The sequence below is a fragment of the Balaenoptera physalus genome (assembly GCF_965194825.1).
Source record: "Balaenoptera physalus genome assembly, chromosome: 10".
Taxonomy (NCBI): domain Eukaryota; kingdom Metazoa; phylum Chordata; class Mammalia; order Artiodactyla; family Balaenopteridae; genus Balaenoptera; species Balaenoptera physalus.
In genome coordinates, this window is record NC_138889.1 from 105,588,181 (window position 1) to 105,616,139 (window position 27,959).

General features: G+C 44.8%; 1 protein-coding gene and 1 long non-coding RNA gene across 7 annotated transcripts; one reads left to right on the plus strand and one right to left on the minus strand.

The window, feature by feature from the left end:
• LOC309668008 (phospholipase A and acyltransferase 3) lies at positions 1 to 27,787 on the minus strand. 6 transcript variants are annotated; one of them, XM_082477178.1, is made up of 5 exons: positions 27,646 to 27,787; positions 27,086 to 27,163; positions 12,574 to 12,676; positions 7,643 to 7,911; positions 1 to 273 (listed from the first exon to the last, which is right to left on the minus strand). In XM_082477178.1, the coding sequence occupies exons 2-5, from the start codon at positions 27,098 to 27,100 to the stop codon at positions 172 to 174; spliced, it is 489 nt and encodes a 162-aa protein (XP_082333304.1). In that variant the 5' UTR covers positions 27,101 to 27,163; positions 27,646 to 27,787; the 3' UTR covers positions 1 to 171. The 6 variants fall into 6 exon arrangements, with proteins under 6 accessions (XP_082333304.1, XP_082333303.1, XP_082333305.1 ...); XM_082477177.1 differs by having other exon boundaries at positions 27,610 to 27,714; XM_082477179.1 differs by lacking the exon at positions 27,646 to 27,787 and adding an exon at positions 27,443 to 27,543.
• Positions 20,572 to 25,438, plus strand: LOC309668011. Its single transcript, XR_014268031.1, has 2 exons — positions 20,572 to 23,510; positions 24,013 to 25,438. It is a non-coding gene; the product is annotated as an uncharacterized lncRNA (long non-coding RNA).
• Positions 27,788 to 27,959: the final 172 nt, after the last annotated feature.

The window sequence follows — 27,959 nt, forward strand, 5'->3', positions numbered from 1 at the left end:
TTCTTGCTGCATTTCCCCCAATAAAATCCTCCTTCATTGGGCTTTATTTTATTCTGTGAAAATAAGCCTTATTGTAAAACAGAATAAATCCACAAACCAAACCTCAAACCCTCTAGCAAAGAAGGCCCCCTTAATGTATAAATTCACTGCTGACAAGAGAGTCCCTTCAAGTCATTGCTTTTGTTTCTTGTTTCTTGAGAACATGATTCCAATGAGGCCCATGGCTGCCAGGCCCACTCCTGCGATGCCAGCTACCATGATGGCATCTCTGACCTGGAAGAGAGAGGAGGGTGGATGAGGTTGTGTGTCAGGAATCTGAGTACACGCCATACATTCAACAAGAACATCCAGCTCAGGGAGCCTCCTGTGCCCCTTGGCCTTCTTGACAAACTCAGGAGTCAACTAATATTGGCAGGGAAATGGGGAGAAGAGGGCAGGATGGGGAAGGAGTGGTGGATGGGGCCAGCTGGCCAATGACATACACAGGTCTGAAGCGGGAAACTCACTTCACCCTGTGAGTACTTAAAGCACACATCCCCAGAGGGTGGCTGTGAAAAGGACAGGGAGATGAAGCCAGATGGCTGAAATCCTGGCTGGCCAACAGGGAGCTCTCGAAGTAAGTGTGAAGTTGAAGAGTCATTGCTATTGAATCCTCAATAAACTGTGACCTCCACGTCAGAGCAAAACCCTCACTTGCCTTCATCTTCGCTGTATCCCCAGCACCCGGTCCTGCCAGGCGCAGAGGTGCTCTTTGCATGTTCTTAAATGACTCAACTATGAAGAGTAGTAATGTTATACTTTAAATTATTAAGATATCTGACTTGTATTGTTTGTACTAGAAAAAAAAAAACTGTTGCAAAAGTAAGAGTAAGTTTCAGGGTAAAAATTGAACATGTATCAAATTTCATTCTTTCCTAAATCCAACTAAAAGTAAAATAAGGCATTTGTTTTAGGCATAATTCCACTAGGACCCAGAGAACACTAAATGCAGTGAAGGCACAATGCCCGAAATCATGAAAACTGTACTTTTTCCCACTAACGGTATCATGAACATGGATCAAGAAATCTCACCCTAAAACCAAGCCAAGCATTTAAGCAGAACCAAGAACTGCAAAGGAAAAGATTCTTAGTGATTTTATGCCAAGAAGTCCAATGAGACAGTGTACTAAAAATCCCAGTAATAAAAAGGATGAAAATGTGGACTTGGTACCCCAAACCCACATCCTTACATGACACCGCCAACTCTGCCCTTGGTACCCTAAGCACAGAGCTTGCCTAGGTTGTGTATGTTGTGGCCAAAAAATTCCCACATGCCCACCATAGAGAAGACTTTGAAAAACTTCAGTGGTTAAAAAGAATATACGTTGGCACTGCCCAGGCTTATCTGAGCCATAAACGTGTCCAGCATAGCTGTGTGAAATGCCAGGAAATACACCAGTGTAACTAACATCACAAGGTACCCAGAACACATGTCGACAAAAGTTTGAATGAAGCTACTGACCTAAGGTTTGACTGCCGGTCAGTCTTTAGACCTTCCTGTTAAATTAAAGGTAATTAGGCTTGGCTTTGCGGCAACCGTGGTCCTGTTGGGTTCTTGCTAGGGAGCCTGCATAAAACCACTTGTACCCAGTGTTTTCCTTGCTAAGCTATGTGTCAAGGTGGGAGAAATGGTTTGCAGATAATGGAGTAGGAACAATAAGCCCCCAGTTCTTTACAGAACCTCATAGTGTGAGGAGAAATGCTGATGGAGCCGGTTCATACAAAAGGTACTTTGTCAAGGAAAACAACAATAGCCTCATTGTTTGTGCTCATGCTTTGTACAGAGTCAAAGTGTGTAACTGAATACAAGAAAGTAGTATTTAGTTAGTCCTGAGAGTGCAGATTTTACGGAAAGAATGATCTTCCCAGGAGAGACAGAGCTACCTGCAGATGCCATTGATGATTTTCTTGTTGTAAGGCTGCTGGGTCCACCCCGGCCACTGTGCTGAAATTACAACAGTTCTGATCAAGAAAATGGGCTACATGGTGTGCACCAGAGGTCTTCAATCAGAATATTATGAAAGAGAAAAACTGCCCCTCGTTATCTTTTCTTTAAAGTGGGCAAACAGTAATCCTATCAGACTGCGGACAATTAGCTGTTTATGCTACGCGTCTACTATGAGTTAAGCCCTGGAATTGTTTCTGGGAAAAAAGACAATTCTAATGTGCTTTCTTCACTTTCAGCAATGTTCTAAGTGGATATAAGAAGAGTAATATTATTCAGAAAGCAATTGAATTCAGACTATGAGAGGTTATAAAATAACAATGGTTATAAAATATGTGTACAGAAAGTTGGCTTTAATATTTACAGTAATTTTTAAATAATACCCTATAATTTATCCAGGTTTATGTAATATACACAATACCATTGGCCACATCTTCAATTTCTATTTATCTTAAAATTTTATCTGACACAGAGTAGACTTCAGCATGAGTGTAGCTCCTAGTTGCTTTTTGCTAGAGTACTATTCAGTACAAGAGCTTACTAAGTATACATTTTTTGAAGCCTGAGTATTTTTAAGTAGGTAGGTGGAAAATAGGACCATCTTGATTAGAATACTCTTAGGCATGGAAAGCACAAACAACATTTTAGTTTAAATCCATTGTTTCCCTTTCTAACTGGAAACTTAGACGAGTCACATATAGTCCGTTGAAGGAAAATCTAGTCTGCTTCAAAGAGCTGAACACAAATAAACATAATGACCAATAAGATCCTTTTCACACAGAAAAATATCCTCATGAGTTAAGTGAAAAAGAGAGCTGCTGCTTTGATGGCTCTTACAAAAAAAAGTACTGCTGGACGTTATCCAGCACCCACTAAATCCACCCTCTCTAGTGAGATGGGAGAAGTGCAGAAGCTACATTATAATTTGGCCACGCCGTGTATTATGATCATTACTCACCTCGGCCAGTACTTCCCAAGGGGGTACAGGCTTGCCCTCTGGGGGAAATTTGGCAATATCTACAGACATTTTGGTTCTTACACCTGGGGGCGGAGGGTGCTACTGGCATCTAGTTGGGAGAGGCCATGGATGCTAGTAAACATCCTGCAATACACAGGGCAAGTCATAACAACGAAGACTTATCTTCACTGTTAATGACCCAAAATGTCAATAGTGCTGAGGCCCAGAAACCCTCATCTAGGCCAAGAAATGAAAGAGGAAATCTTTGGAAACAGTATAAATGGCACCTCTTTTTGTTTTGTAGTATGTTCTGGTTTCAGGTTCTGTGAGGGGGTCCAGTAGAATTGTTGATGCTGTTTTATCATTGTTGTGTTGTCATGGTTTTGCCTCTTTCAGGTGGCTGGCTGGTGCATCGGGCTAAAGCCTCAGGAAGAGAATGGGATGTGTCCAATTTGTATTGTTTCATTTTGCAAGAAGGTGCTTGTAGAAAGAGGAAATGATAAAAAATATTTCTTGGTTCTTTCAGTATCTCAAGGTTTGGAATTGTATTTAAATGCTCTAAATATTATTTGTGCAAAATGGATTAAAGACCTAAATGTAAGGCCAGACACTATCAAACTCTTAGAGGAAAACATAGGCAGAACACTCTATGACATAAATCACAGCGAGATCCTTTTTGACCCAGCTCCTAGAGAAATGGAAATAAAAACACAAATAAACAAATGGGACCTAATGAAACTTAAAAGCTTTTGCACAGCAAAGGAAACCATAAACAAGACGAAAAGACAACCCTCAGAATGGGAGAAAATATTTGCAAATGAAGCAACTGACAAAGGATTAATCTCCAAGATGTACAAGCAGCTCACGCAGCTCAATAACAAAAAAACGAACAACCCAATCCAAAAATGGGCAGAAGACCTAAATAGACATTTCTCCAAAGAAGATATACAGACTGCCAACAGACACATGAAAGAATGCTCAACATCATTAATCATTAGAGAAATGCAAATCAAAACTACAATGAGGTATCATCTCACACCGGTCAGAATGGCCATCATCAAAAAATCTAGAAACAATAAATGCTGAAGAGGGTGTGGAGAAAAGGGAACCCTCTTGCACTGTTGGTGGGAATGTAAATTGATACAGCCACTATGGAGAACAGTATGGAGGTTCCTCAAAAAACTAAAAATAGAACTACCATACGACCCAGCAATCCCACTACTGGGCATATACCCTGAGAAAACCATAATTCAAAAAGAGTCATGTACCACAATGTTCATTGCAGCTCTATTTACAATAGCCAGGACATGGAAGCAACCTAAGTGTCCATCATCGGATGAATGGATAAAGAAGATGTGGCACATATATACAGTGGAATATTACTCAGCCATAAAAAGAAACGAAATGGAGGTATTTGTAGTGAGGTGGATGGAGTTAGAGTCTGTCATACAAAGTGAAGTAAGTCAGAAAGAGAAAAACAAATACAGTATGCTAACACATATATATGTAATCTAAGGGAAAAAAAAAAAGGTCATGAAGAACCTAGTGGCAAAATGGGAATAAAGACACAGACCTACTAGGGAATGGACTTGAGGATATGGGGAGGGGGAAGGGTAAGATGTGACAGGGTGAGAGAGTGGCATGGACATATATACACTACCAAATGTAAAATAGATAGCTAGTGGGAAGCAGCCGCATAGCACAGGGAGATCAGCTCGGTGCTTTGTGACCACCTATAGGGGTGGGATAGGGAGGGTGGGAGGGAGGGAGACGCAAGAGGGAAGAGATATGGGAACATATGTGTATGTATAACTGATTCACTTTGTTATAAAGCAGAAACTAACACACCATTGTAAAGCAATTATACTCCAATAAAGATGTTAAAAAAAAATTATTTGTGCATACTGACATATGTATTTTACTAAATTACATAACAATTTTGTGAAGAAATGTTCTACTTATATTAACTTGTGACTCTCTTCTTTAGTCTATTAATAATCACTAAAGGATAACTAAAAATGAGATGATTTGGAGATATTTTATAAATCTACCAAATCTTCTTAAAATAGCACCCTGAATTTGGTATCTTATACTTCCCAAATTTGTATAGTAATCTCTATTTGGAGTTTATTGCTGCATAGCAGGGTGGACATTTACCTGAAGTAGAAGCCAGGTGTAATCAACACCTCAATTGTTATGCAGGATCACCCATGAAATCAGATTTATTTAGCATACGTTTCTCTGTTTTATGCTGATATCATCACTGCTACTTTTTAAAAAACTTCTACTGTACTCAGATCTACCAATAAGTGTTAGTTTTCTCATTGAGAAAGATAAATAATTGGAAAACAGGAGAGAGAAGAAAAGAAAATCAGAGGAGCAGTCTAGGGGTACAACCTCTGAATAATCAGTGTTCCCGAATGAGAGAAGAGAAAATGGAAAGTTTCCCAGAATTGAAGGAATAGGGTTTCCACATTGAAAAGTGTCATCAAGTGCCCAGCACAATTCATGAAAACAGATCCACACAAGGTTTATCATAGTGAAATCTCAGAACACTGAAGATAAAGAGAAGATTCTATAAGCTTCCAGAAAGATAAAATTGATCACATACTAAGGATCAAAAATCAGAACCAATTCAGACTTCTCGTAAACAATAGCATAAACTAGATGACAATGGAGCAATACCTTCACATTTTTTAAAAAATTCTTTTCAGCCTAGAATTCCATACCCAGCCAAACTATCAATCAAATACGAGGATAAAATGAAGACATTTTCAGGCATAAACAGTCTTTTTAAAATGCATCCTTTCTCAGAATCTATTAGAGGTGGTATTCCACCAAAACAAGAGAGTAATCCAAGAAAGAGAAAGATGTGAGTTGCAGAGGATAAAAGCATTAATACAGGAGAGAACTGAAGGGCATCTCTAAAGGATGCTAGTAAAGAGAGATACCAGGATGACAGTATGCCTCAAATGTGACTCAAAACAAATGTTTTGAAGGCCATTATCCCCCCTAGATAGATATGTTGAGTGTCATCATCACCCAGATTCCTTCTGGTTGCCTCACACTTGTAATCTGAGTCATGAGGTTCCTCTCATGGACCCGCCCACTGACTTTCCCAGAAGGAGCCTCTTATAAACTGTCAGGGAAATTGAAACTAGACTCTGACTCAGAGATTCTGGGACTCTTCACCAAACATTGGCAGTATTGCCCTATCCTTCCCTAGCTAGATGTGTACTTGCTACTAGTCAATTTTTGTATTAATCATCTTTCACATTCATATATATATATACATACACACACATATTTATTGTATGCATGTACATATATGTATATGTAAATATATGTATCAAATATACATGTACTTATATACATTTTTATATATTTACATACATGTTTATTGAATAATAATAACATGAGTGATTGAAGAAAAAAAATAAGAGAATACCCATTGGAAGATATCTACTGTATCATCACAGAGCATAGGATGAACTAACCAATATGCAGGTCAGTGTAGTAAACACAGCTGATTATCAGCAGTATGAGGAAGGCTGAGCATGATCCTTGTAGGGGGTGTTGGTGGATGCCTCCCTAGCAAGTCACTGTGGCCCAGACAGGCCAGTGGACAAGACACTGGGTGAACCAAGAAAAAGAATGAAGATGAGGACCATTATGACTACTTCAACTACTACAATTTATTAAGTGTATTTTCTGAGTTGCCACTCTGCTAGCCTAAGGATGCTCTTATTTAATTCACACAGTAACCCTCCTAGATCAGTATTATCACTTGTACTTTACCAGGGTTTAGAGAACATGAATCAATCTGTCTGCCAGGCCATGCCCTTGACCACCACAATGACCAAGGAAGAAGAGACCAGATCTCAAAAAATTAAAAAGTACTGAAAATCAACAACCTGATGGATCTTAAACTCATCCTTTACTGAAAGAAAAAAAAATCATACTCTTTTGCATCAACAGGCATCCAAGAACTTTTTCAAACAATTTCTCACACACACACAAAAATGAGGGGGCTGCAGGGAAGGGCCAGAAAAGGAGAGCAGAAAGTGAGAGAAAATGGGAAGGAATTTAGTTACCCAGGTGAAAAAGCAATTCAAAGAAGAGAGTGGCCATGGCCAAAATCAACTAAGTAAATAAACACACCTGCATCCCCTGGGGCCTCCTGGACTGCCCCTTGGCTTAAGGCAGGGCTAAGCACAGGGCTTTTTATAAGTCCCGGCAGACCTGGGCTTCAGATCCCACCTCTGCTACTTATCAGCACAGTTGGAGACAACTCTCAGGAAAAGAGACAACACAGATTTGTTTGATGAAATGAATGGCCATCAACAAGTGCTGTGAGCCTCAGTTTCCACATCTGTAAAGCGGGATAGTAAAACCTGCCTCTGAGGTTGTGGGAAGGGTACATCTCAGGGCCAGGCAGCCAGGGAGGGCTGGGCACCGGGCTGACAGTGAAGGCTGTGCTCACACCCTCGGCCATCGTCCCCCGACCACACTGGTCCGCGGTGCCCATCTCCCCACCCTCCTCCCCACCCCAATTGTGACATCCTTGAGGGCAGGGTTCTGCCTCTGTTATTCTGTCTTGTTTGTGCCCCTGTCTCCAGCCCAGCCCAGCCCACACTGATGCCCAGGTCAGCTGAGGAAATGGTCTGGTTCCCAGGGATGGGGACACACTGAGGACGCACCTGGTCACTGCGGGGGACCCCGTAGCGCAGCTCGTTGACGAAGTGCTCGCAGTTCTCACTGGTCAGCTTGTAGAGAACTTCCTGGCCCACCAGCTCCTCCGCCCGCTGGACAATTTTGTTGGGAGGCAACGGCGCGTACTTGCCATCGTGCTTATTGTTGACCTGGTACCGGTCTCTCCCGGCCACGTCGCACAGCCGATCCTTCTTCACTATGGCCTTGTCGGCCAGCGCAGACATGGCACTGGCCATACCAGCTCCCGCGATTTCACCTATGGATTCAGGATGAGAAACAGCGGGACTGGTCCTGAGCCGGCCCACAGGGGCTCAGAGCAGCCCCAAGCCTGGCATCCACCACATCCACAAGGGGATGAGCAGATGTGAAAGGGCCACAGCTGTGTGGCTATGAATAAGGCGCTTATGGTCTCTAGGCCTTGGTTTCCTTATCTGAAATGAGGAGGAGTAAAGTTCCATGATTTGTTGTGATTATTTTTAACCTAGAGAAGCTGGCCTCGTACACCCTCTTGTTTGTGCAAATATGGGCCCTGAGTACACCCACCTCCTGGGAGGAATAGAGTGTGAACTTTTTGTGATCCTAAAAATGCTACACTTCCTTGACACATACAAAGCTGATTACTGCAGAAAAGGTAGATGGATTTGCAGAAGTGGATCCCATCCTTCTTGGAGCAAAGGGACCAAAACCCCACAGCTGCTCCCAGAGGTGTGACACCAGGGAGGTCCACGGGGAGGGGCTGGAAGAGGCAACAAGTTTCCAGAAATGAAACTGCCTTGAAGCAAGGGATTTTGGCTCAGTGGAAGGACCAGGATAGTTGGGAGGGAAAGCTGATACCAGCACAGAGATTGGGCATAGCTCCTGAGGCAGCCAGCCTACCCCGTGGGGGGAGGGGCAAGCTTTTGGTATGATGGCTGAAGAGGTGGGCTTGCACTACAGAGGCGGACCCCAGGGAACATCGCAGAGGAGGCTCACTGTTCCTCAAAGAGCCTCTGTGGCCCTGCCGCGATCGATCGGGAACCCCCAGGGCTCTTCTCAGCAGGGGAAACATCCTATTACACTGGGCAGGACCCATCTTCCGCTGTGACACCATGTGACAGCAACAAGCAATGGCAAGAGGGTCTGACCAGAGGCCAGGTCCTGTTCTGCTAGGCTTTCCAAAGAGGATTAAACCCCTCTGCCCTGAGCATAATCCTGAGATTTTAGAAAATCAGAAGAATTCAGACTTGCTACTAATAGGGCACGAGGTGCTTGAGGATTCAGTGAAGTAAATAAAAGATGGTGCTGTGTTTGAGCCCCGAGTTTGTGGAAAGGCTCAGTGTGGTGATCGGATCAGGGGAAGCTCCTGAGACCCATCCACCTTCAGCCCCTAGGCGCGTGGGTGGCAGGGCTGGGACTGGGGCGAGGCAAGCAACGTGCCTGGAGCACAGAATTTCAGGAGGTACCAACTCTCAGGGATGCAAGTTCAGAGTCAACACCTAAGAGTGAGGGCTTCCTTACACTTCACACCCTGGGTGCCACCCTGGTGAGTGAGTGCACAGGCTGACAGTCAGAAGCTCTGGGATCTGATTCTGGCTCCATCACTGAATGGTCTTGACACGTCACTTAACTTTGCTGAGCCAACACTGGGAATCCACAAATACCAGCTAAGATGGATTCACGGACACACATCAATATAGGAATTTAAAGTTCCTTTTAAAAGAATTATTTTACCTTTTAAAGTTAGTCTATTAAAGAAAATACCAATTAAATAATTGGAGAGAGGACACAAGGATATGGCAAGCAATCAGTGACTAAATTTTGGGAAACCTCAGACTTGACAGTATAGCAGCATGTGTAAGGGCAGGGAACAGAGAGTCAGATAGCCAGGGTTTGAGTCCCACCTCCACGACTTTCCTGCTATGTGACCTTGGACAAGTGGCTCAATTTCTCTGAGTCCACAATTCCTTGTAGAATAGGGTCAGTTCTACCTGTGCCTACAGTACTGGACGGGGAGCTGCAAGGATTAAAGAAACTGACTAGGTAAGGTGCCTCCACCAGTGCCTGGCACAGGGTGAGTGCCCAGCAAGTGTCCGCTCTCATTAGTATTGGGTTGTCCTCTAAGCTTCCTTCCAACTCTAATTTCCACCGTTTTCTCAGTAGCAGGAGGTCAATCCTCCTTGCCTCACCTATTTCACGGGGCTCCTGTGAAGCTCGAGTGAGAAGATGCAGATAGAAGCATATTTCCCTCTAAGGAGCATCACTCACCCAATGAAGGATGCCACACCTGTCCACCCAGATCCCCCGTCATGCCGTTCCCTGCCTCCTGTCCAGCAGTTACACCCACTCAGCGCAGTCAAGCAATCCTGAGGCCCTACTACGTGCCGGGCCTTGTCCAAGGTGCTGAGCACAGACATGAACTAGACAGCGCACCTGCCCTCAACTAGTTTACACTCTAGTGAAAGGACACTGACAAGGAACAAATAGAAAAAATAACACACTTTCAGGTACTGGAAATGCTATGGGGAAGATTAAATGAAGTCACATAGGAGAGGATGACCAGGGGAGGCTGCTCTCACTCGGGGTAGGGAGGGCCACGCCCAGAAACAGGCATTTGAACTGAGATTTGAACGATGAAGAGGAGGCAGCTGTGCTGAGAGCCAGGAAAGAGCGTCACAAGCAGAAGGTAGAGCAAAGGCAAGGACCTCGGGAAGAAAGGCACGTGGCATGCTTGAGGCTGCGAGGAGGCCAATGTGGTTGAAGTCTAGAGACCCAGGAGGAGAGAAGAGGAAGCTTCAGGAAGGTCAGAGAGGCAGGCAGAGGCCAGACCACGCCAGGCTCACAAGACACAGCACAGGTCTGAAACTTATTCTACATGTGATGGAAAAGCCAGTCGAAATTAAAAGAAGACGAGTGACATAATCAGATTTATACTTTGGAATGATCACGCTGGCTGCCCAGTGAAGGAAGGACTGACCGTAAGTAGACAAGAGGCAGAGAGACCAACCAGAAGCTGCAGTAGCATCAGGTGAGAGACGATGGTAGCTTACCCCAGGGCACAGCAGTGGACATGCTGAGAAGTGATCAGATTGGCGGTCTGATTTGGAGGTAAAGCCAATAGGATTTCCTGATGGATTAGACGTGGGGTGGAAAGGATCAAGGATGATGCCCAGACTTTTGGCCTAAGCAACCGGATGGTATTGTCCACTGGAGCCCTCCATTTGGGGTGTGTCAAGTTCAACATGCCAACTGGACACCCAAGTGAAGATGCCAAGTCGTCAAGAGGTTACACACGTCTGAAGCTGAGCAGGGTTAAAATCAAGTTAAGGTAATGGTCTAAGGGAGACACCGACAAACAGAAGGTGTTAGAAGCCAGGGGACCGGATGAGGGAGGAGTAAGGATTAGGGGGATGGGAGAGGAGGAGCCCCACACACACAGAAGGCCAAGAAGGAAGGGCCCAGCGGGAAAGGAAGAAAGGCAGCGCCAGGTGAAGAAAAGAGAGAGGCCACTCGTGTTAAATGCTGCAGAGAAGCCAAGTAAGCCGTGACCAGGATATTGATTGTATTGATGTAGCCTTGATAAGAGCTGCTCCAGGAGGGGGGTAAATACTCCCTGGTGGAGGGAACAGAAGAGAGGATGGGAAGTGAGGAACCAGCAGGGGCCACGGCAGACAAGAGATCTGCTCCATGGGAAGTTAGCTAGAGAGGATGTGAGGTCGAAGGGGTGTTTGTTTGTTTTATCAGTGGGAGATATTCCAGTGGTTTCTAGGCCAATAGGAATAATACAGAATTATTATTAATTTGAGGGCACAGTGCTTGTGAAAGTAAGAGAAGGGGGTCCAGGGCCCACACCTAAAGGCTGGCTTTTAAAATAAGGGCAGGGGCACATTTGCACTGTAACAGAAGAAAAGGCAGATTATGTGGTTCTAGATGTTGGTGGTTTGGTTGATTAGGGGTGGGGATGGTGACATCTACCCTGGTTACGTCTGATTTCTCTATAAATACAGGGTGAGGTCATTCATTTTGCTACCATTCTTGGTCAGCAGAAGACACATCCAAGAATGTCCACAGCAGCTGCACACAGAGCAGCCCACTAATGGAAGCATCTGATGCCCATCAGCAGAAGAACAGATAACAAACTGGGCGATGTCCATATAACCAAGGACACGCAGCAATGGAAAAGTAAGAACAACACAGATGACCTCACGGGCCCAGGGAAAGAGCCGGACACAAAAGAGCACAGGCTGCGTGATTCCTCTGCTCTGAAGTTCTACAACAAGCACAGCTAACCGACGGCAGGAGAACCTAGAAGAGTGGTTGCCTCTACGGAGGGAGAGAGCACATTGAAGAGGCACGAGGGGGTCTTTTCGGGGAGTGGAAATGTTCTAGATCTTGATCCGGTCATTGTCACATGGATGGATACATTTTTTTAATTCACTGACTATACACTTGACGATATTGTGCCCTTTACTGTATTTCGGTTATACCTCAGTTTAAGTAAAACGTTTGAGAAAACGGGTGAGGAATTCTCCCAATAATCCTCCACATAAAGAATTCTTAACGTCAGTTTACAAATGAGGAAACCAAGGCCGGAGAGTGAAAATGGATTCACAGCCAAGTCTGCTGCCCAAACACCAGTGCTCTTCCCAGGAGATTTGCACTTCAGGATCGAATGTGTTTTATACGAAGTCATAATACATAAAATACATGAAAAGCAGAACTGCCCCCTTGGAAGCCCACCTCAGTCTCTCTGCATGGCCCTGGTGTTCCAAGGTGCAGAGTCTGAAAACCACTGCCCCACACCGAGCTGTCTTCTTGTAGCACCCAGGAACCAACCGCCAGTTGGGGGCGAAAGAAGAATGTTGGGGTCCCCTGTGAACCCCAGCTCCCCCAGCTCCCTCTGCTCCCAGCCCCAGCACAGTGGAGCCCTGGGCACCCTTACTTGGGGGGGCCAGGTGGATCACATATCCATCGCCAACGTAGACGGCCCAGTGTCTGTAGAAAGGGCGGAAAATCTCGATCAGGTCTCCAGGCTGGGGCTCTGGCTGCAAAACCAAGAAGAGGACTGTTTCAGGTGATACGAGTGCTTGGAACCAGGGGCAGGGCTCAGCTAGGAGGGTGCAGCTCCGCGGCCTCCAGCTAACAGCTCTCCAGGGTTTCCTCCTGAGCCCCGCCCGGCCAGTCCAATGCCAGTCCGACTTCACAAGCCTGTGTCCCAGACCTGCAGGGACTACGGGCCTGCCCACCTGTCATTACAACCTGCAAAGTGCATGCCTAAAGGGTTTCTTCATTAGCTGGGGTTTCTGCCTTATTGTTCCTCTTTCTAGGAGTATTATTTATTGAACTCTTACTCAGAGCCAAGCACTCTGCTAAGTGTTTTACAGGCATAGCTCAATAAATTCACACAACCCTCCTATGAGGTGGGCACTGCTGTGAACCCCATGTTATGAACAAGGAAATCAAGGCTCAGAGATGCAAAGGAATGTTCTCAAAGCCACACAGCCCCTGAGTGACGTGGCCAGGACTCAACGCTAGGCTGCCTGATTCCCAGGCCCAGCGTCTTGACCACCACACTGACCGTCAGGCAACACCACAGGTTACTTGATTAGAGCTGTGCATCTGGAGACTCTGCCAGGGGGGTCAAATTGGGGGGTGTCACACAGACACTCCCCAACCTGGCCCAGGGCCTGGCAGAGAACTGGTGTCAACCTCTGGCAGTAATGTCCCCCTGACTGCTCATCCCCAGGATAAGAGGGTGTATGTGTGTGTGTCAGTGTGTGTGCGTGTGTGTGTGCGTGTTGGGGTGTGTGTGTGTGTATGACAAGCAAAGGAAAACTCTCCCGTGGCGGGAGGGGCACAGAGCTTCCATTACCCCTCTGGGGACCGGCACTCTCCAGCACCCCCGTGCTTTCACCAACAGCCTAGGTTAGGGGTCTTATGGAGGCTTCATTATGTAGGCACGATTGATTAAATCATTGGCCATTGGTGATTAATGCAACCTCCAGCCCTCTGATCACCCGGTCGGTTGAAAGGGGCTTATTCTGAATGACGAAAGACATTCCTCTCACCTCTACTGCTCAGGAAATTACTCGGGTTTTAGGAGCTCTGTGGCAGGAACCCGGGACCAAGACTAAATATCCATTTCTCATTCTATCACAGTGAGCGTGTGTGGGCGTGAGGGTGTGCGCGTGTGTGCAGGGGAAGGTGGGAAGGATGCTGAAATGCTCCTCGGAGCCCCGCCCTGTTAGGGCAGCACAGCAGCCCAGAGCCTGAGAAAACCTGGGGAGGTTCAAGAACACTTTCATTCAACCTATTGAGGTCCCAATGCCAGACACTGGGCTAAGTACTGAGGGTGGGGACACTCCGACCTGGACCAGGATCAGGGCTGATGAGCTTCTGTGGTCCAAACCAACCTTAAATCTCTTTAGAACACCTGGAGACAGAGCCCATCGGTGGTCGTTCCAGCCCTCTGTCCTTTCCTGCTCACCTGCTTGCTCTTAAGGGATAGACCCATAGGGGTTTGCCCACATCCCTCTGCCAAACTCTGTGGGCCTGACTGAGAGATTCCATCAAAGATGAGGGGGGAGCATGGACTCTCCCTTGTATGGCCTCCCCTGGGATAAGAATGATGGGCAGTGGAAGAGCCAATCACAACTCTATAATGGCTAGGAAGCAGGGTCAATGACAGTTCATTTCTACTTATAGAAACAATAAAACTGCAAACAAACATCCCACGTGGTAGGAAAAAAATCTTTTCACAGGAATTTTACAGATAAATCATATTGTCTTATTGCAGTGATTATAATTTATCTTCCCAGAAGAAGGCGCCCAGAACTTACTGGGAAGCTTTCAGAACACTGGACAATGGTCACAATTGATGAATCCCATTTGTTTTCCAGAATAAAAGAAAAAGTATATATTAATTGTTTGGTGAGAGTTATGGGGTCTTCAAGGATCCCCAAAGGGCAATTTAACTGGATATTTCCATGAATAAGCCAGGACATAAAAGCAAGGCAGAGACCCAGCCCTCAGGGAGGCTACTGATTAGAAAAGGAGACAGTTGGGACATCAGTAATATGACGTCAAGTAATAAGCAGCCAGTAGGTACAAGACCCAAGGAGCTCAGGAGCTCACTGTGTTCCAGACAGATATCAACGAAAGATATTGATATACAGAGAAACATGCTTGCAAAAATAAACAAATAAATATAAATATATACACACACACACACACACACACACACACACACACACAGAGTGACAAAAATATCTACAAAGAAACTCAGACTTTATAATACTAAATACTGATGCTAAGTGAAAGAAGCCATACCAATAATCTACATACTGTGTGATTCCATTTACATGTCATTCCAGAATAGGCATCACCATAGGACAGTAAAGTAATCAGTGATTGTCAGGGGCTAGGAGTCAGGAGAGGGGTTGACAAGAAAGGGGAATGAGGAAATTTCAGAGCAATTAAACTTTATGTACTGTCCTGTATTTGATGGCGGTGAATGGTTACTCAGTTGTCCATGTTAATCAGAACTCATCGAACTGAACACTAAAAGGGTAAATTAGGCCTTAACTTTTTTAAACACTAATTTTTTTAATAAATAAAAAATTTTAACTTTAAAAAAATGGATATCCACAATTTGAAAGCAAAAAAGCTGTGATTTTTTTTTTAATACTCAGTCATGTTGCCTGTCCCTTGTAAGGGCAAAAGGCACATATTTCCAAATATGCACTAGCTTAAAACATGACACCACTCAAGGAAACTTCTTTTAAAAAATGAAGTGAAAGGTGCTGGACTCGCCCACGGAGCCCTGTGCACTAGTTAGAAGCAAGGACTCGATGTTCACATGACCATGTGGATAATCTTTTAGATACAGTGCTGAGTGAAAAAATGAGATTGAGCTCCGCAAAATACCACTTATACATATTAAAGATACCCACACACAAACCAATAATACATATCTTACCAGAACCATACCCAAAAAAACAATTTTTAAAAACAACAACAAAAGAGTCTAAAGAATACATATTAAATATATTATGATGCTACCTAGCCATTGGTTAGATGGAGAGGAAGAGGAATGATGATAAAAGGGAACTTAAAAAAAAAAACAGAAGACAAGGGGTCTTGCAGGGACCACTGAGGACAGGGTGCCATGAACAGGGATATAAATAATTCACACCCTTTCACTAAACTCTAATTGGACAAACAACTGCTTAATGATACACACAGCCAACTGAGCTGAATCAAAATTAAGAACTCAAGAAAGCATGTTATAAAATTAGAAATATGAGAACAAAAGTCCCTGGGCCAAATTTGTGCCTCTGGTTATTTTTGTATGCAGGCAAAGAATGATCTTTACATTTTTCAGTGGTTGGGGGAAAAGTCAAAAGAAGAAGAATATTTTGTGACACATGAAATTATATGAAATTCAAACTTCAGTATCTATAAAGTTTTATTGGCACAAAGCCACCCCCATCATTTACCTTGTGGCCGAGGCTGCTTTCTCTCTACAGCAGTAGAGTAGTTGCAACAGAGACCAGAGATAGTAAAATATTCACTCTCTGGCCCTTCAGTTTGGATCAACAGTGATCCCTCTCTCACTCAGCTTGATCCCCAGTCCCAGAAACCTAGTTGTACCCTGTTGTCAGGTGGTTCTTCCCCCAGGAACAAGGTGAGCCAGCAGGAAGCCAGAAACTCTCCAGAGCGCAGTAACCAGGGCTCTCCCACACAACACAGCCAATGACAGTGGCAAAGCTGAGACCCTACACCAGGATTTCAGAACAAAAAGTCTTTATCCTCTCCACAAAAGCACGGTTTACAAAGAGCTGTGTAACAGCCATTTGCCTTAGCAAGCAAATGGAGAACAATATCTGGCCTCTGCAATTCACACTGGAAAAACCACCTAAACAACCATTAATACGGACCAACTAAATTAATTATGTTATATTTATATGTACAAACAGCCAATAGAGAGAACAAGTTGGATTTACATAAGCAGACATAGAAATAATCAAAACAAGTAAGTTGGAAAACATTATCCCATTTTTGTTTAAAAAACATTGTTATACATTCACATGCAAAATGTATTATACACTATGTATGAGCTGAGGAAAATACACCAAACTGTTGTGTATTATATACAGTGGGGGTTGGGATTCAGAGACTTTTATATTTTGCTATATTATTTTATTATTTTTTTACCAATGTGAATTATTTTTATAATAAAAACTTTTATTAAAAGAGTTTTAGATGGGAAAACATCCTTCATATTGATGAACTTGCAGTTTTTTAATTGAAAAAGGTGGATGTTATCTGTCACCAAAACCTCTTGAAACCATCTCCCATCTGGAGCCTGTAAATATTACCATGTTAATGATGCTTAAAAATCATTAACACTTAAATGTAACACATAAAAGCATAAAATAAAATTTAAAATAATATAGATGGATATGTTTCAGATCTTAGAATAGAGGAAGAAATTCTAACGATAAAGTCCAAAGAAAAAGGCATAAAGTAAAAGATTGAGAGTTTTTACAATTGAAAAATGTTACAGTTCTTATTAAAAGTTTCTATCATTGCCTGTTACGTTCATACTCCCTTTTAAGAGAAAATGACCACCCACAATCCCGACTGCCCAAGCAGCCATATTTTATATCATGTGACCACTTCATCCCAGCCTCCATCAGCTGGACTAGAAAAAGGCACGGTTCCCAAGCAGGTCACCATCCTATGATCCTCCATGATAAGTGGACCTGGGCCAACCAAATTTTCTCTCTCTCTCTCTCTCTCAAAAATCTGAACCAAGTAATGAAAAAGAAAATAGCTTTCGGCAGAGAGGCGAAAATTGAAAAGTCATGACAAAGAGGAGGCAAGGGAGACCCCAGTGAACCACAGGCCAAACCAAGGGTTGGAGTTCTCACACCCACTCTGACCAAGTAGAAGACCCCTGTTGACAGTGGGAGAGAAGGAAGCAGGCACATCAAGAACAGCTAGCTGAGTCACACCAGTGGTGGAGCACTAGAGGAGAGATGCACAAACTCCAGCTGCTGAGTGCCTGGAATCACCGTGATCCTGAACTGCCTCCCAGCCCCTGGGAGGCCCAGCCTTAATACAGCTCCTATACTTAGATTTTCAAGAGAATCCCCTTACCACTCCACATGTGTCCTTAGAATAAACTTTTTTCACTTGAGCTAGCTTAAGTGGGCTGCTGGTTACTTATAACCAAAAGAGCCAGACCAACTGGAAGAAAATGACAGCTTTAATACATAAAGAGTTTTTATGAATCAATAAAAAAATGTAAACACCAAAATAGAAAAAATTGGAGAAAGGGTATAATAAATAATTTTAAAAGGAGAAATACATATTACCACTAATACAAGAAAATACATTCTATCTCACTAGTAATCAAATTAAATTAAAAACTGGTTTGGGGGAAGATTAAAATACTAATACTAAATATAGGAAAAGATGCAGGTAAACAGGCACCCTCAGTCACTGCTGGTAGGAGTATAAATAAATACAACTTTTCTGAAGGTCAATTTGGCAATCTGTATCACTAACCTTAAAAATATTCCTATCCTTTGACCCAATTTCTATTTATAGACCAGATCTTAAGGAAATAATCTGAAATACCAACAAAAGATGTCACAAAGTCACATCTAATGGCAAAAAATTAGATACCTAAATATCCTACATAAAGAGATTAGTTAAATATTGCCATAATTATAAACTAATATACAGTTATGTTTTAAAAGTTATATTTAAAAGAATACTTAAGGACAAGAAATGTCCATAATATAATGGTAAGTAAAAAAGCTTTACAATCAACAATAACTCAATTTTTTTTAAGTAAAAATAAAAAAAGCTTTACACAAAACGGTATTTTTTTTAAACTTTGTTCAAAAAAGATAACCAACACATTTTTTTTTGAACTGTGGAAATACACCAAAACGTAAACAGTGTTTATTACTAGGTGGTGAAACTTGGGGTATTAATTTTCTTTTTAATTCTGTTCTAGTTTTCCAAATGTGTAAATACATATATATTTGTTTTAGAATCAGAAAACAATGTAAGGCTTGACAAACACCAGTGTGTTCAATCTGGGGTAATCCGTACAATTACTATTATGTAACAAAATAAATACACACAACAAAAAACTAGAAAGATGTATACTAACATCCTAACAGAGATTCCCGCCAGGGGCTGGGGCTAAGTGTGGTTATTGTGATTATTTTGCTTCCTTCTATTTTTCTGCATTTTCCAGCTTTTCTGCAATGAGCAGAAAAGTTTATAACATGCTTTGCAACACTGTTATGAAAATTATTCAAACATTAGTTTGAATTTTCAGATGTTCAAAATTGAAAGCATTTTTCAGTAAACATCTGTATACCCCACCACCTACATCTACTGTTATGCTACTGAATTTGCTTTATCACAAATATGTCCACCTACTCCACACAAATTACAGGAGGGGAGGTTGCTGGCATGCGTGCAGAATCACCCTGCCCTTAGCAAACACCCTTCCCCACCCCAGGGAAACAGTGTAACTGGTCAACGACACTCCTTGAGAATCCCTTCACTTTGGGGATACCCACCTCTGCCTGAGAGGGTCAAGGAACTCTTTCATTTGCTCATTCATTCTACAGATGTTCACAGAGCCGGGCACTTGGGCTACGCCTATGAACAAAAGCCGAGATACCTGACTTCACGGAGCTTTTGTTCAGCATCAAGGAGAGAGACAGAAATTTTTTTTCAATTTCTTTAAAGCCTTAGTAAATGAGTAAATCATACAGAATAGTAGAAGAGATACCAAATAAAAACAAAAAGAAAGAAAGAAAAGGTAGGGCAGGGTTAAGGGGCTGGAGTGGGATGGGAAGGGGGAGGGGATTGCAATAGTAAAAGGGGGTCAGGGAAGGCAGAGAGTGGGCCCTGCAGATGTTGAGAAGACCCAGGCTGAGGGGACAGCCTGAGCAAAGGCCCCAGGTAGGAGTATGTTAGGGGAACAGCCCGGAGGCCAGCGTGGCTGGAGTGGAGTGGGGAGTGGAGGAGGGGAGGATGGAGGTTGGAGGATGGAGAGAGAAGCTGATGGCTCAGACAAGATGGGGGGAGCAGGGGATGAGAAGTAATGCATTCTGGATTTCTTTGAAGGCAGAGCCAACAGGATTTGCTGTTGCAATGAGGTAAGGTGTGAAGGAAAGAGGAGTGAAACGTGACTTCAAGGTTTCGGGGAGGCTGAATGGGCAGGCTGCAGACATGGAGGGCACGCTGGGTTGAAATAGCCACCAGGTAGCCACCTGGAGAGGCAGGGAGGCAGCTGCATGCGCGAGTCTGGAGGTCAGAAGAGGGGTCTGGGGTGAGGGTCACTGTCGATCTTTAGGAGAACAGCTCCTGTTGGGAGTTGGAGGCAAAAGCCGGCTGAAATGGGTATAAGAGAGACTAGGGGAGGACCTCCTCCTAGAAAAGGGAGCAGCTGAGATTTTGCTGAAGTCTTAAAAGATGACAGGGAGCGTGTACATGGTAGACACAGAATTCAAACCCAAATCCTGCACTTCTGTTTTCTTTTGTTTTGTTTGGCCACACCTCGAGGCATGTGGGATGTAAGTTCTCCCACCTGGGATCCAACCCGTGCCCCCTGCAGTGGAAGCGTGGAGTCTTAACCACTGGACCACCAGGGAATTCCCCCAAATCCTTCACTCTTTTTTTTTTTTTTTCCATATATATGGAATCTAAAAAATATATATATATATTTCTGAAGAACCTAAGGGCAGGACAGGAATAAAGACCCAGACGTAGAGAATGGACTTTAGGACATGGGGAGGGGGAAGGGTAAGCTGGGACGAAGTGAGAGAGTGGCATACAATACCAAATGTTAAATAGATAGCTAGTGGGAAGCAGCCGCATAGCACAGGGAGATCAGCTCGGAGATCAGCTCGGTGCTTTGCAATCCTTCACTCTTAACCCTCACACTCTCCTGCAATCAGAGGAGGCAGTGGGGAGGAAGCGGCCGGAAAGGGGAAATATGGAGACGGGGCAGACAGGAGCAAAAGCACAGCGGTGCGGGCGTCTCCAGGTGATCCTGCGGTTGGGTCAGAAGCAGGATCCCTGGGGTGGAACCCAGGCCTGGCAGTTTTGTAAGCTTCCAGGTGATTCTACTGTGCAGCCCAGAGAACCACAGGAGAGACGGGTTAGGCAGAGAGGGGCAGTCATACCTCACTTTGCAGGTGGGGAAACTGACGCTAAGGGAATGAGGTCACTTACCCAGGGTCAGCCCGAAAGTAGCAAAGCAGGAACTTGAACCACAGCCTGGTCCCCAGCACGAGGAGAATCTGCCAGCCTTCTGGCAGATTTCACCATCTGCCCCTGCATGTTAATCCACATTCACTCCTGCAACTCTGAGCCAGTGTGAGACCCTCAGCCGTGGGCAATGGACAGGACCAGATGGAAAAGTAAGGGCACTTCCAGAAGAATTTTCAACCCAAGGGTTGAAACAAAACAAAAATTATGTTTTTCTTTATTCTTTTTAAATTTTACTTTGAATGGGGTACCTATATTTTTAGTTAATTTTACTTATTTATTTTTTAAAATATTTATTTATGTATTTATTTTGGCTGCGCCGGGACTTAGTTGCGGCGCATGGGATCTTCGTTGCGGCAATGCAGACTCTTTAGTTTCAGCATGTGGACTCTTAGTTGTGGCATGCATGTGGGATCTAGTTCCCTGACCAGGGATCAAACCCCGACTCCTGCACTGGGAGCGTGGAGTCCTACCCACTAGACCACGAGGGAAGTCCCTAGAATGTTTTTCTTTCATTCAAGGCCACTAAGGAAGCATTCCAATCTGCCTACACACAGCTCCATTTAGCCTCCTCATCAGAAGTTTGCAATTTTTTTATTTTAATGAAATATTTCAGGCATACAAAAAATACAGAAAGTAGGCTAATGAGCGTTACTGCTCTGCATTTAAATTAGGATGCATTTGGTTTTCAGAAACTGCATACTGATTACAGCCGTGGGGCTCTGAAGCCAGACAGCCTGGGTTCAAATTCTGACTCTGCTACTTAACTAGCTGGATAGCCTTGGGCATGTTACCCAACTTCTCCCAGCCTCAGTTTCCTCAGCTCTAAAATGAGGATAATTATAGCACCTGATTCATGAGGTTGTCCTGAGGATCAAATAAATTAGTACCTATAAAACACTCAGCAAATACTACCTGGCACATAGGTAAACGGCAGTATTTGCTGCCACTGTTCTTGGGGGTGCTTTTATTATTTTGGATTTGGAAAGGTCAGAGGCAGCTCCAGGAGTAGCTGGAGACACTATGGAGGTTGTGAAACCCAGCCTGAGAGCAAGTTCTTGTTCCCAAATCACATGCTGTGGTGAGTGTGGAAATCCCCCACCTCACCCACTTCATTTCTGATACTCTGGGGAAAGCATCTACAAGCATGTAATTCAAAAACCTGAAGTCCAGGGAGGGTGCTGAAAAGGGACTTTTCCAGCAGAGAGTTGGGAGTTTTGATGCCAAGGCTTTAAGAAGATAAGAAACCCCCAAAGAGCCCACCATCAATCCTGTCTATCTGAGGCTGTGTTGTCAGAAGCAGGACCCAGGCCCCCTGCAAGTGAGGCCCCTCTGCTCTATTGCTGTGTGACCTTCAAGAATCATTTAACCTCTCTTAGCTTCTCTGGTAAAACAGCGCCATTAAGATCCATCCAGCAGAGTTTGTGTGAGGAATACGTGAGATAACGGGGGTGAAAAGCTGCAAAACCCCTTAACGCTTATTAGAGGGTTGAGACACTGTGCCCCAGGCTGTGTGGGTCCGGGGAACTCGAGGTGGGGGGCAGACTCCCCAGCCTCGGGCCCAGTGAGAAGGTAGAGGAGGGGTTGGGCTGACACATCACCTCTTCCCTTGCCAGCCTCTGGGAGAGGGACAGTGGCAGCTCCAGTGGGTACCAGGTCCAGCCACAGCAACCCAAAGATCATGTGTATCCTGGAAAAAGGAGGCAAAACTCATTCGCCCTCCCAGGCTCTTGACCTCCAAGCCTCAGACCTGTTCTACATGTTGAACCTCACCCCACGGGAACCAGGATTCTCCCTGAACTCATGTGGGAACCACCACCGCTGTCACCATGCACTCCTTGGGGTTTTCACAAGTTACCTGGAATCCTTACAGCAGCCCATTTTACTGACCAGAAAACAGCTCAGAGGTAGGAAGTAACTTGCCCAAGAGAACTCCCTGAGAAGCAATGCCAGGATTACACTGCAGGTCTTCCTGCATCCAAAGGCCAAGTTCTGTTCACGCACCCAGTAATTCACACGAAGCTACTGAGATCTGATCAGCATCCCCATGGTGAGCTTTGCCTCCACATCACTGTGTTCTAGTCCTGAAATGCCCCTGACTGTTCAATGCCAAATTCCTACTCATCCCTCACGTCTCCACCTCCTCAGTGCCTCCCCCAGACTCCAGGGCAGACAGTGTTTATCAGCCGCAGCCCTGTTTATCCGATGACGATAATTGTTGGGCTGAGCCCCTGGGAAGGAATGATCAGTTTCCCTGCCCAGCTCTCCAGCTGGACTGAGCAACCAGCCAGGCACATACAACATTCTCAGCAGAGGTTTGTGGGCAAGAGGGACACACTGCTTCCTCCTCAAGCCCCTCCCAGCCTCTGGCCCCACCCCCTCCCTTTTGCACCTTAACTAACCCCACAGAGATCTGTCAGATCATCCGGCAAACCTAGAGGGTCATAAAGAAGTCAATAAGTGAGTCTAGAGTCAGAGACCAGAGCAGGCCCATCGATTTCTGCATATCTGGAGCCTCAGATGCCCTTTGGAGCTTCACGTCCCCAGCAGCCGCTGCTCAACAAGCCACAGGTTTAAGGGCAGGGTGGGTGGAGAAGGGAAGGCAAAGCTCCTGGCCCACGAATTCTAAGTAAATTTAGAACACAGAGGGGAGGGAAATGGTCAGTGCTGGCCCTGACCAGAAGGACTCAGGGCTGGGCTAAAGGGCTCGGAGAAACGTGGGCCCATATGGTAGACACACAGCCTCTCCGTCCCAGGGAGGTCCAGGCAGCTGCTTTAACAACAACTAACATTTGTCAAACCCTAAGAGCCAGGGAGTGGCACACCCAGAGTGGGAAAGTGAGAGCCGAATCCTCTGGGTGCAGACAAATAGGGGAGAGTTGTCCATAGAGAATTTTAAAACCATAAGACACACCAAAAATCAGTCTGCTGTTTATTATCACCATGTGCCAACACTTTTAAACAATATCAGTGATATTGGTCTAAGTTCTAACTCATGCAATTCCTGTTGAGAGTTAATAATATAGGGACTTCCCTGGTGGCACAATGGTTAAGAATCTACTTGCCAATGCAGGAGACACGGGTTCGAGCCCTGGTCCAGGAATATCCCACATGCCGCGGAGCAACTAAGCCCGTGCGCCACAACTACTGAGACTGCGCTCTAGAGCCCACGAGCCACAACTACTGAAGTCCGCGTGCCACAACTACTGAGCCCACGTGCCACAACTACCGAAGCCCGCACGCCTAGAGCCCGTGCTCTGCAACAAGAGAAGCCACCGCAATGAGAAGCCCGCACACCGCAGCGAAGAGTAGCCCCCACTCAACGCAATTACAGAAACCTGCACGCAGCAACAAAGACCCAACACAGCCATAAATAAATAAGTAAATAAATTTATTTTAAAAATAATAATAATAATATATATGTGAGCTTTAAATTAGCACACTTTCATTTCTTATTCTTTCAGTCTTCTCTGTGGAAGTTTAATCAGAGAACACCCAGCTATACGGTCAACCTCCAACACACACAGACTCAGCTACATGTGTCTGTTCCAACAGTAAGTTCTGAATGGCTCAGAATGGTTCAAGTTCACTTTCAGCACAGTCTGGGCCGCCAACCCCTGTGGTCCTACATTTTCCTGTGTTTAAACAGAAGACAAGAGTCTGCTCTCCCAGCGCCAGAAGAAAAGTGTTTGAAAGAGAAGTGTTTGGAAGTCTGGACCATTTTCACCAAGAACTAGACTCTCATTCTAAAGCAATGGATTAAATAAATGTCAAAGTTCACCATCATTCAGCCATTTTCTCTGATTTTTGCCAAGGAAGAAAAACTGGGGAGAATTTTGCCAAATAAGATAAAAGCTTACAATGAATTTTCTGTTGAATATGTTTCAGTGAAAATGTTTTAAATGTGGATATATTTAAAAGCCACTAGAATGAGGACTTCCCTGCTGGTCCAGGGTTAAGACTCCACGCTTCCGATGCAGGGGGCCCAGGTTAGACCCCTGGTCAGGGAACTAGATCCCGCATGCCGCAACTAAGAGCCTGCACGTGGCAACTAAGACCCGGCATAGCCAAATAAATAAATAAATGTTTTAAAAAATAATAATAAAAAATCAAAATAAAAAAAATTAAAGCCATTTAATTACAACAAATGTCCTACTGTATAGCACAGGGAACTATATTCAATATCCTGTGATAAACTATAATGGAAAAGAACATGAAAAAGAATGTATATATGTGTATAACTGAATCACTGTGCTGTACAACAGAAATTCACACACTGTAGTCAACTATACTCCAATAAAATAAATTTTAAAAATAAAAATAAAAAATCGGGACTCCCTGGTGGTCCAGTGATTGGGACTCCACACTCGCACTGCCGAGGACCCAGTCCAATCCCTGGTCTGGGAACTAAGATCCCATAAGCCATGTGGTGCGGCCAAAAAAAAAAAAGAGAGAGATATCTAGAGATCAGCAAAAATAAATAAAAATAAAAAATAGAAGCCACTAGAATTAATTTTTTTAAGACATAGGCAGTGTTGCAATTTCTCCAATTTATTATGAAATGGGATTTTTATGAATTTCTGACAAACTTATCCTAATGTTTAAGGTTTTTCCAATTTGCATATCTGTTGTTTCATATGAGAGAAGCTTTTGAAATTAAAATTAATAAAAAGTGTCTTCTCGACATATACACACTACTATATATAAAATAGATAACTAATAAGGACCTACCGTATAGCACAGGGAACTATACTCAATACTCTGTAATGACCTATATAGGAAAAGAATCTAAACAGTGGATATATGTATATGTATAATTGATTCACTTTGCTGTACAGCAGAAAGTAACACAACATTGTGAATCAACTATACTTCAATAAAAAAAATTTTTAGTAAATTTAAAAAGTGTTCTTCAACTGTGAATAAAGATAAATGGACAAATCAAGCTCTACTGAGTGTTGAACATGAATATGCAAAGAAGATCAATTTTGTCAAAGTCAAGGACAACTTTTCAGAAATTAAAGTTCCAAAACAGAAACTGTAATGGCATTATTATTCACTACTGTGACCAACCTATATGTAAGAATACGTTTTCTTCAAAAATAAACTAATTCAATTAAAAATTATTAACCCATTACTTCTATTTTTCTCTATAACACCTACTTTATTTTTCAGTTTTTATTTTTTCACTGGCATGATTTCATATACAAAGCTCAACAGAAGAAACTTGACTGTGTTTCTTTTCTGGCCATTATTACTATTCATTTCATGATTATTACTGAAAATAATGTTGCTAGATAAAGGAGAGGATGTTTTCAAATGACCGCTCCAGACATCAAATATTCCAGGTACGCCCTAATACCAGGCACTGTGCTAAGCCCTTTACATGGATTAAATCATAATCATAATAACAACATAATCATAATCATAATAACAACAATGAATTACAGTTGAGCACATAATATGTGTGTGAAGCACTGTTCTGAGCACTTCATAAGTATTAAGTCATATAATCCTCAGTCTGGGGAACAGAGTGGATTTGAAACTTGGTCAAAGTGCCACAGCTAGGTGCTCAGCAGGAACACAATCCCGGGGGGAAACTACCTCAAAAGCCGGGTTCAGAACCTCTCTGGAGCAGGTCCAGCTAGGCTGAAAGGAAGCATTTGCTAAGCCCCTTTATGATTTCTGAACCATAGGAAAAGTGAGAGTTGGGAACTTGCTGGCAGGGCTGGTCATGAGGTGCATCAGCTGAGGCCAGAAGAAGCACCTGTTGCCAGACCCAGGCGCGGGGGCAGCAGGTGCAGCCCCAGACACTCAGCCCCAGGAGCCCATCCAGGTGTTCTGGTCTGACTCGGGAAGGCAGCACAGGACCTTGGTGGGGCAAATCTCTCCTTGCTGCCTCCCCGCTCCTGGGGGCCTGTTTCAGGCAGGGCGGCCTCCCAACCCACCCACGCAAGTACTCACACTGAGACAACTCCAACGGATACCCACGGACGCGCATCTCACACCTGATGCCCACCGGCCAGTGGGGCATCCACATCTGGAGGTCACATCCTCAAGGACCCTCTCTCTGAAGTGATGACTCAGACCCACCGAAACACGGCCCCCACTCCCAGCCCACTCGCGCCCCGCCCCCCGCAACTTACCATTGGGGCGCGCATCTTCTTCGGTAATGAAGGCCCTCAATTTCACGCTGGAGTTGGCTTTATCAGCTGCGTAAACGCCTGAGGCAGCGGGGGAGCAGGGATTCATGGTCAGTAGCAGGAAACAGCGTCCCCAAGACCCCAGGGGACTGTGGCTTCTGGCGAGGGAGACCGTGCCCGGTTGGTCTCTAACCCCTCCGAGAACAACGGGCTCACTCCCTGCCAATTCCTCGCCCGCCCCCTCCCTGCCCCTGCACTTGGTCGTGAACGGATGAATCCCTTGCAGGGGGCAGGGAGGTACACCTGATACCCGGAGAGCCGGGCGGCGCAGCGGCGGGGAGCGCGAGCCGTGTCACCTACCAGGGCGCGCTGCGCCCCCAGAGAGTCAGCGGGGCCGCCCTCGCGCCCGGCCCTCCCTCCCCGGCCGCTGCCCTCAGCTGCTCCCTAACTTGTTTACTCCCGCCTCACCCAAGCTCTCCATCCCCCACACAGCCTGGAACACCTGAGAGCCACCCCAAGCGTCTCACCCTTCCTTAAGCTCCGGGAAGTACCGCTCCACCCACCTCGAGGACCTGGAACGCAGTGCGGCCTCCACTGCAAAGGGCACCGGCTAAACGGCCGCAGAGTCCAGGCCAGCGTGAGGTCACCCGGCCCCTCCCCGTGAGACTGACTAATTAGAGCCTCGCAGAGCTCCCTGCCCCGGCGACAGTGACAGCCTGCTCCCGCCTCTGGGGCAGACAGACCAGGACGCTCCCCGCTCACCCCTAAACCTCTCAGCACACCCTCCCCGCGCGGAGGCGCCTCCAGAACCCAGCGCAGGGCCACCGCCTCCTCCCCTCGTCTACGCACGCGCTGCGGCCCGCTCAACTTAAGTTCT